This window comes from Hemitrygon akajei, chromosome 21 (assembly GCF_048418815.1).
Source record: "Hemitrygon akajei chromosome 21, sHemAka1.3, whole genome shotgun sequence".
Lineage (NCBI taxonomy): Eukaryota > Metazoa > Chordata > Chondrichthyes > Myliobatiformes > Dasyatidae > Hemitrygon > Hemitrygon akajei.
Window position 1 is genome coordinate 27,881,582 of NC_133144.1, and position 14,311 is coordinate 27,895,892.

General features: G+C 42.7%; 1 protein-coding gene across 1 annotated transcript in view; it reads right to left on the reverse strand.

Annotated features, from left to right (window-relative positions):
* LOC140714177 (dual oxidase 2-like) overlaps positions 1 to 14,311 on the reverse strand; it is a 145,404-nt gene that overhangs the window by 22,798 nt on the left and 108,295 nt on the right. The window contains exons 25-27 of the mRNA XM_073025053.1: positions 9,696 to 9,926; positions 7,606 to 7,705; positions 5,924 to 5,973 (exon numbers count right to left, since the gene is read on the reverse strand). Of these exons, the coding sequence (XP_072881154.1) occupies positions 5,924 to 5,973; positions 7,606 to 7,705; positions 9,696 to 9,926 (381 nt within the window). The remainder of the gene's footprint in view (positions 1 to 5,923; positions 5,974 to 7,605; positions 7,706 to 9,695; positions 9,927 to 14,311) is intronic.

Consider the following 14,311-nt stretch of genomic DNA (forward strand, 5'->3'; position numbering starts at 1 on the left):
CCTTATCCGCAGGGGATTGGTTCCAGGACCCCTCGCGGATACCAAAATTCGCGGATGCTCAAGTCCCTTATTCAACCTGCCTCAATACACTGGACCTTAGGACCCAGCGGAACCGCAGACCTTATTTAACCTGTCTCAGTGTGCTGGACATGAGGACCTGGCGCCAGAGTGCGTAGTGTTTCTGTTCACGAAAATAATCACGATCACGATTGAAAATAAAGCAGAAATAATAAAGCGAAAGGAAAGAGGTGAAACGCCATCGGTCATTGGAAAAGTGTTAGGCTACAGTCAGTCAACGATTGGAACGATTTTAAAGGATAATTGAGAAAGGCTCTGTCCCGATGAAAGCTACAATTATTACTAAGCAACGCAGTGGTTTAATTATTGGGTTTTGGGGTTTTGGGTTTTTGATCCTCCACATCAACCCGGCATGGTGGAGAGTGCACTCAGAAGCAGTCTGTCACTGGATTGAACTCAGGAACTTCCCGAGCCCGGGTGCTGAAACATACGTTCTTAAGTGTTTTATATGCATAGAAAGGTAAAATATATACTATATATTAAGACAAGGTTGACATAGCCGGAGGTGGTAATGAGGATAAGCTCTCACTACCTATAAAGTTCTTCCACATGGCTTGCGTCTCAAATAGCCTCTGTCAACCAAGTCCAGCTCCCAGCCTTCACGTGGTAGAACTGTTCCTACCAACTGGAGAAGGGGCAAGGGTGGGTCTCTGGCGCCTCAAAACCAGATGCTTTGGGCAGGTGGAACTCGTTAGTCCTGGTTGACTGCCCACCTAGGAGAAGGAAAACTCTGATTTTAAAACCTACGCTGCCTTGCGGCCACACCCAATCATAGGAAAGGCAATGGGAGTAAACCCTGAGAAGAAATCCGGAGCCGGAGTCCCATAGGCGGTCAATAGGGAGGACTTCATCAATCTATTGTCCAGTAACTCCTGCAGCCGAAGAGGCCACCATGTGTAACGATCTTCGTGCCAGTAGATCCTGACCTCCGAGGCTGAGAGGGTGGGACTGTCTCCGTGCTAAGGCTTTTTCACTATAATATCTTTCACGCACAGGTCCTTGTGTTGTGCATCTTCATCTTCTTTCTCTCTTCAAAAGTCCTACGGCGATGGGAGAGCAGCGAACCAACAGGTGGAGGTGACCACTGAGTTGCAGTTGCAAACCTGCACTTCGGCGGCCCTTGGACAGATGGTCGTTCTCCTCTGAACCCAGGGCAGTAGGGGAGTCCGGCAGCATCCAGGGTGACGGGGCAGCCCTTTTTAGGACAATGCTGCCCACCCTGTAGTCAGGGAGGGGCCTAGAAAAGGTGGCCTAAACATCACCTGCCCTAGATCATCCGGCCAGTTAACCGCGACTGACAGATCATCCAATCATTTCTGTCAAAATCAAAATCAAAAGAAAAAGATTCTCCGTCTGGGAGCATGGAACGTTCGCACCTTAATGGATAAGGAAAACACTGCAAGACCTGAAAGGAGAACAGCTCTCATTGGTAAAGAACTTGCTCGCTACAACATTGACATCGAAGCGCTGAGCGAAACCAGGGTTGCAGATGAGGGATCCATCACAGAGCTTGCCAGCAGCTACAACTTCTTCTGGAGAGGAAGGGCGCAGAACAAAGACAGGATCCACGGGGTGGGCTTTGCCATAAGGAGTATCCTGATGAAACAGCTCCCCGACCTGCCTGTTGGCATCAGTGAAAGATTGATGAAGCTACGTCTGCCCCTCAGCCAAAATCGACATGCAACTATTATTAGTGCCTATGCCCCCACCCTGTCCAGCCCTACTGAAACCATAGAGCAGTTTTACGCCAACCTTGACTTCATCCTGCGCTCAGTGCCGGCCAGTGATAAGCTGATCTTGCTGGGAGATTTTAATGCCCGAGTCAGCCAAGACCAGGATCAGTGGAGTGGAGTGCTCGGCAGACACGGAGTCGGGAAGATGAACAGCAATGGCCTTCTGCTTCTCAGCAAATGTGAAGAGTATGACCTCACTATCACGAACACAGTGTTCAGAATGGCCAACAAATTCAAGACAACATGGATGCACCCTAGATCCAAACAATGGCATCTGATCGATTATGTCATTGTCCGTCAACGTGACATCCGAGACGTAGTCATCACATGAGCCATGTGAGGAGCAGAGTGTTGGACGGACCACAGACTCCTCTGCACCACCCTCAAGCTACACATCGTTCAATCTCACAAAAAGCGTCCAAAGGCAGTACAGTCATCCTTTAACACCTCCAAACTTCAGCACCCTCCGTGTCTATGCGAATTTTAAAATACTCTTAAACAGAAACCATCAACAAACAAGCCACTCATGGGTAACCCAATCCAGAAATGCAGCCACTTCAAAAATGCTATAACTGAAACGGCAAAATCAACCCTAGGCCACAGAAAGCGCACCCACCAAGATTGGCTCATTGAGAATAGCACCATCATCGATGACCTACTCACCAAGAAGAACAAGGCATTCAAAGAATGGCAGGATGACCTGAACTCCACCTGCAAAAAGGACAGATTCAAGTCCTATCAGACACTCGCTCAAAGGGAAATCCGTATAATGCACGACACATGGTGGAATAAGAAGGTGGATGAGGTTCAGCACTATGCTGACACAAACAACACCAAGCAGTTCTTCAACGCCATCAAGTCTCTCTGTGGTCCTTCAAAGTCAAGCATAGCTCCTCTGCTTTCTGCAGATGGATCCTCGCTTATCAAGAACAAAAAGGGCATCAACACCAGGTGGAAGGAACACTTCAGTCAGCTCCTGAACCGCCCCTCCACTGTCGACCAGTCAGTACTCGACCAGATTCCCCAGAGCCCAGTCCACGAGCACCTCAACAACCCCCCCTCCCTGACCGAGGTCAGCACAGCCATCAAACAGATGAGCTGTGGCAAAGCACCAGGCAAGGATGGCATTCCCGCAGAACTGTTCAAAGCCCTCAACCAGGAGTCACTCGAAGCATTCCAGGACGTCCTGGTCAGTATCTGGGAAGAGGAAGTAATGCCACCCGACCTTCGGGATGCTGCAATAGTCGCCCTATACAAAAACAAAGGCTCGCGCACAGACTGTGGGAACTACCGGAGCACCTCCCTACTTTCCATCGCCGGCAAAATCCTGGCTCGCATCATCCTCAATAGACTTATTTCAACATTATCCGAAGGAAACCTCCCAGAATCGCAATGCGGCTTTCAGCCTAAACGCAGTACTGTGGATATGATCTTCACTGTTAGACAAATGCAGGAGAAATGCCTGGAGCAGAACATGAACTTGTACTTTGTTTTCATTGATCTGACTAAAGCGTTTGATACTGTCAACAGAGAAGCCTTGTGGATCATCCTCGGGAAACTTGGCTGCCCTCCAAAGTTCAGCAACCTCATACGCTTCTTCCATGACAACATGATTGAAGATATTCTCAGCTGACGAACCCAGCGAGAAATTTGACATCTCCAATGGCGTTAAACAGGGCTGTGTGCTTGCACCAGTACTTTTCAACCTTTTCTTCACTCAAGTACTAATGCATGCTGTCAAAGACTTAAACCTGGGCATTTATATCAAATACCGCCTGGACGGGTCACTTTTTGACCTACGTTGCCTTGCAGCACACACAAAGACCCTCCGAAAGCTGTTCATAGAAGCGCTCTTTGCAGATGACTGCGCACTCATGGCACACCAAGAGGACCACCTACAAACAATGGTCAGCAGATTCTCCGCCGCATCTAAATTGTTCAGCTTGACAATCAGCCTGGGTAAAACAGGTCCCCCTGCAGCCTGCACCTAACAGTGCCCCGCCACAGCCATGCATCACCATTGATGACACACAGCCACGGAACGTTGACAACTTCAAATACCTGGGGAGTACCATCTCCAGCGACGGTGCCCTTGATAAAGAAATCACGTCAAGGATCCAGAAAGCAAGCCAGGCACTCAGAAGGCTCCAGGTCAAAGTTCTGCAGCACAAAGACATTCGCCTCTCCACTAAACTGAAGGTTTACAATGCTGTTGTGGTCTCATCACTTCTATATGGCTGTGAAACCTGGACACTGTATCGCAGACATGTCAAACAGCTTGAACAATTCCACAATCGCACTCTGCGATCAATCATGCAAATTCACTGGCAAGATCATATCTCCAACCTGACAGTCCTGGACCGAGCCAATTCCACAATGATTGAATCCAAGGTTTTGAAGGCTCTGCTCAGATGGACCAGCCATGTGATCCACATGGATGAGTCCAGAATGCTGTGTCAGTTGTTCTACGGAGAACTGGAGCAGGGCAACCATGCCCAAGGTCGCCTAAGGAAGAGGTACAAGGACAACCTCATCAAACCTTAAGTGGGCCAAACTCCAGCCCCGCGATCTTGAACACACTGCTGCTGATCGGTCCAAGTGGCGCAATCTATGCAGCAAGGCAGCAAACAACTTCCAAGCCAACTGGCACATGCAGTGCCTCAAGGCGAGTCAAGAAAGACACAGGAAGGCGTCTGCTCCTGCCCCAACAGGTGGTGCTCCTTGCCCCATCTCCAACCGTATCTGCGCTTCGGACTTCGGCCTCAAAAGTCATATGCATGCCCACAGACGTTGACTGTGCAACACATTCATCTTCCTCGGACTTCGAGAGACTACTACTAAGACAAACATTTGACTAACTGATGATAAATAATACTGGATGTACCTGTTCCGACTTACTTAGTAAGAGAACTTCCAATTTTTTTCGATCCCAATGCCCAATAACCCACGCAATCCTCCCGTATACTTTAAATCATCTCTAGATTACTTATAATACCTAATACAATGTAAATGCTATGTAAAATGGTTGCTATACTGCGCTGTTTAGGGAATAATAACAAGAAGAAAAAAGTCTGTACATGCTCCACCAACAAGTGCTGGAAAAGCACTTCCAGGTTTTTGCGATTCGCGGTTGGTTGAATTCGCGCATGCGGAATCCGCGGATAAGGAGGGCCGACTGTAATTCCTTCTACAAATACAATGTCCATTTCCCTTCATTCTCGGCACATTCCTATCTTAAGAGCTTCTTCAATCCTCTTATCAAATTTGCCTCCGCCATCACCCCTGGCAGTGCATTCCAGGGACCCATCACTCTGTATAAAATAACTTGCTCAATTTTAAACTTAACCCCCTTTCACCTTAAATGCAAACTTTCTAGTATTATATATTTCAACCCTGGGAGAAAGATACTGGCTGTCAACTTTATCTATCACTCTCATAACTTTATAAACCTTAATAAAATCTCCTATCAGCCTCCGTCACTACAGAGAAAACAACTAAGATTGTAATCTCTCGTTATAGCACATGTTCTCTAATTCAGGCAACATCCTGGTCAACCTCTTCTGCTCTCTCTGTGACATCTCCACATCCTTTCCTTGATGGGGTGATCAAAATTGCACACAGTACTCAAGTGTGGCCTAACAAGAGCTTTATAAAACTTCCTATATCTTGAACTCAGTGCCTTGACTAACATAGGCCATTTGTCTTTTTTATTAGGCTACCAGCTTGTGTAGACATGATGAGTGAATATTAGCTGAAACATAATTACTATATATGAATGGTTACTTTGTAGGTCATTTTGAGTATTGTGGAACTTAGATTATCAGGCCCTTGCAGTTTATCAGGCCCTTTGCACCATTTCTGCCCACAACTTAGAGTCCATGTGCAATGTTGCACATGCTGAACACACCATGTATTAAGGATTGTGTTGAACTGAAATTTCAGAAATGTTTTTTTTTTGCTTTTTGCAACTATACTCCGAAGTAGCAGTTTGACAAATACACATAACCATATTTCACATTTCACAACAGAGGACACATTTATGGTATTGTAAACTTTCTATTATGTGTGCAAATATTTCTGTGTAAGATTTAGCCTTATGAGAGTGTGGGTACCTGTAATGTTCTGAAAGAACCACCAGTAATATTTCAGGGGCAGTTCAGATCTGCAGGAGAAAGGCAACATAGTAAGTTATAATATGCAGCAAGGCATCATGAGTTACAACAGTGCAACACATTCTGCACTGTCACAGAAAACAACCCAAGTTTGGAACTTCTTATAGCAATGCTCTCCAATTTGGTCAGCATCCCAGTCAACCTCTTCTGCTCCCTTAACGCATTTGGAAAATCATGAATGTAACACCACTATTCAAGAAAGAAGACAGAAAGCAAGAAACTATGAGTAATTTTGAAAATGTTGTGACTCATTCTATTCAGATAATCACATGATTATCCATGTGGTTTTATGAGAGGGGAACTGTGTTTGACAAATTTTCTGTAGTTCTTTGAAGAAGTAACAGGTAGGTAAAGTAGCAGAACTCCATGTTTGAATTTCCAGAAGGCATTTGATAAGGTTCTTCATAAAAAGTTACATACCACCACATAGAATTAGTTGTAACGTATTGAGATCTCAATGGGATTGGCCAAATAAAAGAAAATGGATAATGAAGGTAAAAGGGTCATATTTAGATTGGTAATCAGTAACTAAGAGGTTGCCACAGGGGATCAGTGCTGATTCTTCAATTCTTCACAACCTATAGTAATGACTTAGATGAAGAGGCAAAGGTACATGATGAACATGTTAGAAGAGGACACAGAGCATGAAAAGTGATGTAGAAAGAATAATTGTGGCTAAAAAGTTCACATACAGAAGAAAATGTGAGGTTTCCAAGTATGCAAGGAAGACTGAAAAAGAAAATAATTATGTACATGGAGTGAGATTGCAAAATATTTCAGAACAAAAGATATCAGGGGCTCTGGTACATAAAACACAAAAAGTTAGCAGGAAGTACAACAAGTAAGTAGCAAGATTAACGCTGGTGTTATTGCAAAGAATGTGGAGTATAAAAGTAGGGAAGATTTGATGCAAATTTATAAGGTGTTGATGAAACAGCATGTGGAATACTATATACAATTTTCATCTTTGTATTTGTATTTACAGAGTAATATAGTATTGGATATGATGCAAAGGAGATTCATGATCCCCTGAGATGAAGGGGTAACATATGAAGAAAGATTGTGTAGGTAGGGCCATATACACTAGAGTTCAAAAGATTGAGAGGAAATATTATTGAAATAGGTAAGATTCTGAAGGGGACTCAGATATTGAGAGGATATTCTCCCTAGCTGGGGAGCTAGAAATAAAAGGCATGGTTTCAGAATAAGGGATCACCCAGTTAAAATAGAGATGAGAAGATGAGAAGGAATGTCTCCTTTCATGGGGATGAAAACCTCTGGAATATTTTCCCTCTGAGAGTTGACAAGATGAATCATTGCATATATTAAAGGCAGAAACTTACAAGCATTTGAATTACAAGAGAGTCAAGGTGAATAGCGAAAGTGATCAAAATGGGAACAACCAATATTGGACCTTATTCAAAGATTCAATGACCAATTGGCTTAGTTCTAGATTATTCCTTCTCCTCTTGTTCAAAGGATCAAAAGTAATACTTAAGTGTGATTTTTTTACTTATGTATGACAGCTATACAACATATGTATGAAGCATATGTTTTTTTCTGAGATTTTGAGGGATGCAAAGTAAATTGTAATTTTTCTGATTTATTTTAATTAAACTTACCCATCATCGTAAATTGATTCAGGGAAGAGGCAGGCAAGAACACTGAGTGGGTTAGCAGAAAATGAGTAGATATTAACCGCATGAGCTGCACTGTGGAGTACTGCAAAATATAGTTAAATAAATACATTGTAGGTATACTTCTGACTTGCATAAACCACAACCAGCAGTCAATATATAGAACAATTGATCAGATACAGTATTTGTCTCTCACCATTGATCTAAGTTAGAATTTAAAACAGTCAGATTCTCCTGCTCAATGGTTTTAACCACACAAGGAACTTATTCAGTTAAGTATATATCTCTTGATAACTTATCTATTTAAGACAGTCAGTAATTAGCATTGGCTATAGGTCTAGGGATATGATTCTCACTTAAGGTAACGTTAGGGATGATGTGTGAGTGATCCCTGGTTCAAATCCCAGACGAGCCCTATTTTCAGATGATAGGGTGGTTAAGAAAGCATGTGGTTTCTTAACTTCATTAGTTGTGGGATTGAGTTTAAAACCGCAAGGTAATATTGCCACACTTAGATTATCGTGTTCAATTCTGGTCAGCTCATTATAGGAAGAACATGAAAATCTTAGAGCAGTCCAGAGGATATTTACCAGTATGCTGCCTGAATTAGAGAGCACCATGAGGATAGGTTGAGCGAACTAGGGCTTTTCTTTTTTGAGCAAAGGAGGATGAGAGGAGACTTAATAGAGATGTAAAGGATGATAAGAGACATAGAAAGAGTGGACAAACAGCACCATTTTTCCAGGGCAGAAATGGCTAATATGAGAGGGCATAATATTTAGTTGATTTTAGGGGGGGTGTCTGAGGTAATTTTTTTTAAACACAGAGAGAATGGTGGGTAAATGGAACAGAGGCAGACACATTGGAGACATTTAACAGATTCTTAGATAGGCACATGAATGATAGAAAAATGGAGGTTGATGTGAGAGAGCTATGTGGAAGGGAAGTATTAGATTACTCTTGTAGTAGTTTGAAAAACTGGCACAACGTTGTGCCCAAAGGGTCTGTACTGTGGTGTACTGTTCTATGTTCTATGTATTTGAACTTTTCAGTCTGTCTTTGTAGTTTCTAATTGATTGGCAAAAGCAATACAATTTGATGGGTAAATTTTAAGATATATTAATTATTGTTCAAGTTCAAAGTCAAGTTTATTGTAATATGCACATGTAGGCACATGTGCAGTGAAAAATCTTACTTGCAGCAACATTGCAGGTTCATAGCATTAGATACACAAAATTCACAAGGAAAACATTAATTATAGCCAATTTTTACAAGGAAACCTACAACGTGAACAAAAGAAACAGTCCATTTTCATGGCCAAAATGTCCATAGTGTTGCAATAAAAGATAGTTATTAAAGTTGTGTAGGATGGTTCAGGAATTGAATGGCTAAAGGGAAGTAGCTGTTCCTATACCTGGTGGGACAGGATTTCAAGTTTCTGTACCTCCCACCCGATGGTAGCTGCAAGAAGATGGCATGGAAGAATGACCTCTGCTCTGTGTAAATTTTTCAATTCAGATAGAATGATTACATCTGATCCCACTGCCTCACTTTTTGTGGAAAATCACTGATTAATAACTAGGAAATGGAATCTTGAATGCTTTGGCCTTCCTAATCACAGACACTGAGCAAAACTTAGCAATCCTTCTTCCTGATCTCAGATCAGCTTACAGCATCAACCAGGGATGAAGGTTTGGATCTCATTCATAGGGCAATTTTATGATAGCTGATGCAACAGGATGACTTTCTCTAGATGGATATGTAGAATTAGGGTCAGAGTTTCAAAAGGAGTCACCTATTGTAGAGAGAGATGAGAAGGAATGCTGTCAGCATTAACTGAGTGGTGAATCTGTAGAATTCATTGCCACAGACGGCTGTGGAGGCCAGGTCATTTCTTATATTTAAATAGAGGTCGATAAGTTCTTGATTAGTTAGGGTGTCAAATATTATAGGGAAAAGGCAGGTTAGTGGGGTTGAGAGGAAAAATAAATCAGCCATGATTGAGTAGATCTGAAGGGCCTAATTCTGCTCCCATGACTTATGGTTCTAAGTGGTGTGCACAGCGTTGTACGTACTTGAGAAGATGATAGCAGACATTGCAACCCAACGATGAAAGTCAACGGCTGAATCAAAGGGGATGTAGTGGTTGAGGAAGGTTTCACGCAGCACCGTGATGAGATTGCGGCACATAGTAAGCAGGAGGTACGAGTACATGAAGGAGACTGCAGCTGCTGATCCACGGGCAATGATGAGGCCAGCCCTTGTGGTTTGAGGTACTCCAGAGTGCTCCCTTAAAACAGCATAGTCTGAAGAGAAAGCAGGAGATCATCAGTTTAGGCAAACAATGAAATTATTTAAGAGAGTTCAACATATGTATGTGCAGGTAACTGGGATTAATATTGATGGTTAACAATAATATGGGGGGCTAAGAGGCCCATATCTGTGCAGTGTGATGCCTTATCCAAAGAGTAACAACACCATCTCTATATGGGCATATTGCAAACCTCTGGGCTCGACGTCAAATAACTTGATTTCTATGTCTGTATTAGTCATCCATACATGCTGTTTTACTTTTTCTCTTTTTTTTGTCTGTAACTGGAGGTCATGGCCAGCCTGACCTGTCAGGTATGTCTTCCTGCTCTGCATTTCACAACTCCCACATTTTTGTGTCTATTTTCACTCTTTAACTGCTCCCATTCACTCATTGGCCAGTTGCCTTCTTTACATTTTATTCCCATGGTCACCCTGGTTTCACCCTGTTAGAGACATTGCACTCCCCCACCCTCTCAACTTCTCAAAAAGCCACACACACACAAAATGCTGGTGGAACGCAGCAGGCCAGGCAGCATCTATAAGAAGTACAGTCAACAGATTGGCTCGAAATGTCGACTGTTCTTCCTATAGATGCTGCCTGGCCTGCTGCGTTCCACCAGCATTTTGTGTGTGTTGCTTGAATTTCCAGCATCTGCAGAGTTTCTCGTGTTTGCGTTCTTAAAAAGCTCTTTTGTTTCCTTCCCAGTTCTGACAAAGAGTCTTTGATCTGAAAAATTAGCTATTTATCCTCCCACAGATTCTACCTATCCCGTTGACTATTTCTAGCAGTTTGTTTTTATTTTAGATTACTAGCAGTTGTTTTGTCTTTCAAATTATCACACCTACTTACCAACAAGGAAATAAAATTCATACAGTAGGTTATGAGAATCCTGGAAATAGCAGATCAGGAGGAAACAAAGTTTGAGAAAGCCATTCTACTGTTACAGTTATCAATAGGTGCAAGAATTAAAACATTCCAAATCATATCTTTATCTCAACTAATCCATTAGCTGTATAAGACACAATTTAGCAGACACATGTAAAGTACACTGAAGGCCCAGATGAGGCCTGCCTATGTGTGGGAGTGAGTGGATGGGTTTGAGGGTTGGAAAAAGGCTTGCTTTGTTTTGTTGTTGCTGCTGCTGCTTGTGTTGAACGTTGTGGGCCTGCTACGTTGGTGCTGGAATATGTGGTATCACACTTCACTCTATGTTTTAATGTACATGTGATAACTAAATCTAAATCTGAAATAACTCATTCAACTCTGGGCAAAGTATCTCAGGAATTGACTTGGTGATTCACAGTGATACATTTTCATTAATATATGAAGTCATGATAAATGATGTTCCTTGTGAAACACTTTGGTTTCCTTGGCTGCATAGGTCTCGGGGAAACAAACTCCGGCCCTGCCAAACTCATGAGATCATGAAAATGGCATCAGAGGTAGGTAAGGGTCATAAAGAGAGCTTTTGGCAAATTGGCCTTCATAAATCAAAGTGTTGAGTCCAGGATATAGGATGTTATGTTGAAATTGTGTAAAATATTAGTGAGGCCAAATTTAGAGTATTGTGTGCAGTTCTGGTCTCTTACTACAGGAAGGACATCAATAAGATTGAAAGAGTGCAGAGAAAATTTACAATGATGTTGCGAGGACTTGAGGACCTGAGCTATAGGGAAAGGTTGAAAAGGTTAAGACTTTATTCCCTCAAGTGTATAAGAATGAGGGGAGATTTGATAGAGGTATACAAAAATTTGAGGGGTATAGATAGGGTAACTGCAAGCAGGGATTTCCACTGAATTTGGCTGAGACTGGAATGAGAGGTCATAGGTTAAGGGTGCAAGTTGAAATGAACTTCTTCACTCAGGGAGTGGTAAGGGTGTGAAGTGACCTGCCAGAAGTAGTGGATGTGGGTTCAATTTCAACATTTAAGAGATATTTGGATGTAATGGGTATGGATGGCTATGGTCTCGGTTCAGATCGATGAGCCTAGCAGAATAATAGTTTGACACAGACTAGATGGGCCAAAAGACCTGTTTCTGTGCTGTAGTGTTCTGTGATTCTGATTCTAAATAGAACAAAGTTGTGATCCTCTTAGACCAGTTCCCAGCCTCCTTTATGCCATGGACCAATATCGTTAAGCAAGGGTGGGAGCTCCTGCTGTAGACAATTGTGCTGTTAAAGATGAATATAAAAGTTTGATATGGTAAGTAAAATTATTTCCTCTGATAAAATCAATGCCAGGCTAAGCTCTCAGTCGTGATGCAGGGTTTCAACCCAAAACATCAACTGTTCTGAGCACTGTGTCTGGCTCTGTGGCTTAGATGGGAAGGGGGGAGCAGAAGAGAGCCGTGATGATAATGGATTTAATAGTTAGGGAAACAGACAGGAGATTTTGTCGATCCGGAAGAGATATTTGGATGGGATGGGTATGGAGGGCTGTGGTCTCAGTTCAGATCGATGAGAATAAAAATGTGGTCTTGAAGTGAGAATATTGGTAACTTGGTAGGAAGCTCAAAAGCAGAACCACAAAGATAACAACCCCTGCAGTGCGGGTAAGAAAAGGGTCATATGGTAGATGAATGAGTGGCTGAAGAATTGATGTGGGAGAGAGTGCTTCAGATTTGTAGATCTTTGGGATCTTTTGGGAAAGGTATGACCTGTACAAAAAGGATGGGTTATGTGGTCTATGTGGGCAGATTTGCTAGTGCTATTAGAGAGTTTAAACTAGTTTGGCAGGAGGATGGGAACCAGAGTTATAGGTCAAAGGATGGAGCAGCAGGTGTAAAGGTAGATGCAACGAAAAACATAGTGATCAATTGGACTGAAAAAAACGGAACATTCCTGGACTGTTTCAATGACTCTGTATTTTGATTTTTATATTCTGTGTTTTTGCTCGTTTTTTTGCCATTTGCGCAATTTATCTTTGTGCATTGGCTGGTTGATGTTTTCTTTCAAAGGGTTCATGGTGTTTCTTTGTTTTATGGCTGTCTGTGGGAAGATGAATCGCAGGTTGTATACTGCATCGATACTTAGAATTTTGGAATATTTAGCTGGAGAAGTTGGACTGATTAGATTAGTTGGACTGATGTCGATGGTGGAGCTGGCCGTGGTGTCAAAGGGACCGGCTGGGATGTTGGAGAAAGAGCCGGTCAGGATATCAGGAAAGGAGATGGTCAGGATATCAGGAAAGGAGATGGTCAGGATATCAGAGGAGCCTGTCGGAATATCAGGGGAGCCTGCCGGGATGTTGGAGGAGCCAGTTTGGGTATGAAGAAGCTTACCTGGCTGCAGACCATGTTGCTGTCTGCTACTCAGAAGCATTGAAGTTGGTGCAGTATAACCATGGGAGATTGTCTTGGGCATTTCACTTCTGATCGCAAGACTCTTTGGACAGTGATAATGGAAGTTGCCACAAGCCTGTTACCTTTGTCTGGTGGAGGGACAGATGACATGGGAGCTGTGTAGACTCGGTTATAGCGAGGACTAGGCCTCAAGCCTTGGGCTTGCCTGCCACTGCAGACCGGGTGAGAGGAAACATGGAAGCATTGAAGCATTACAGCGTGGCATCTGCACTCAGCTCGGGCCTGACCTCTCCTGTCGTTGCTGCCCTCCCATGTTTGAGTGACTTGCTGGATTACTGTGTCTGCACATTGCCAGGAAACTGTTTCATCGATCGCTGGACATTTGTTCAGGTTCTTGGACTATGTTCTTTTTTTGAGTGAATATGCTTCTTTGATCACTATTTTGAATTATGTTACTCGCTATTTTGAATGTTATTTCTTGATTTTAATGTTTTGTACCTTGGCCCCAGAGGAACGCTGTCTCATTCAGCTGTATCTATATATGGTTTGAATGATAATTAAACTTGATTTGATTTCTGTAGAGAGTCTGTGAAAAAGGACAGGCAATAGACAGGGCAAAACTGCAGTCAGTTGGATGAGTTGAAATGTATCTATTTTAATATGAGAAGTATCAGGAACAAGGATGATGAACGTAGAGCATGGAACTATGATGTTATGGCCATTACAGAGACTTGGCTGTCACAACAGCAGGAATGAATACTGGATGTTCCAGGGTTTAGATGTTTTAAAAAAGACAGAGAGGGAGGTAAAAGAAATGGAGAAGTGGCATTGATTGGAAAACATTAGGATAGATAAGTCCATGGGCTTGACACGATATACCCCAGGTTACTAAGGGAAGAGATTGCTGAGCCTTTGGTAGTGATCTTTGCATTCTTACTGGCCACAGGAGTACTACCAGAAGATTGGAGGGTGTAAAATGTTCAAGAAAGGCAATATGGATAATCTTGGGAGTTATAGGCCAATGACTCTTACGTCAGGGATGGGCAAACTATTGGAGAGGATTCTTAAAAACAGG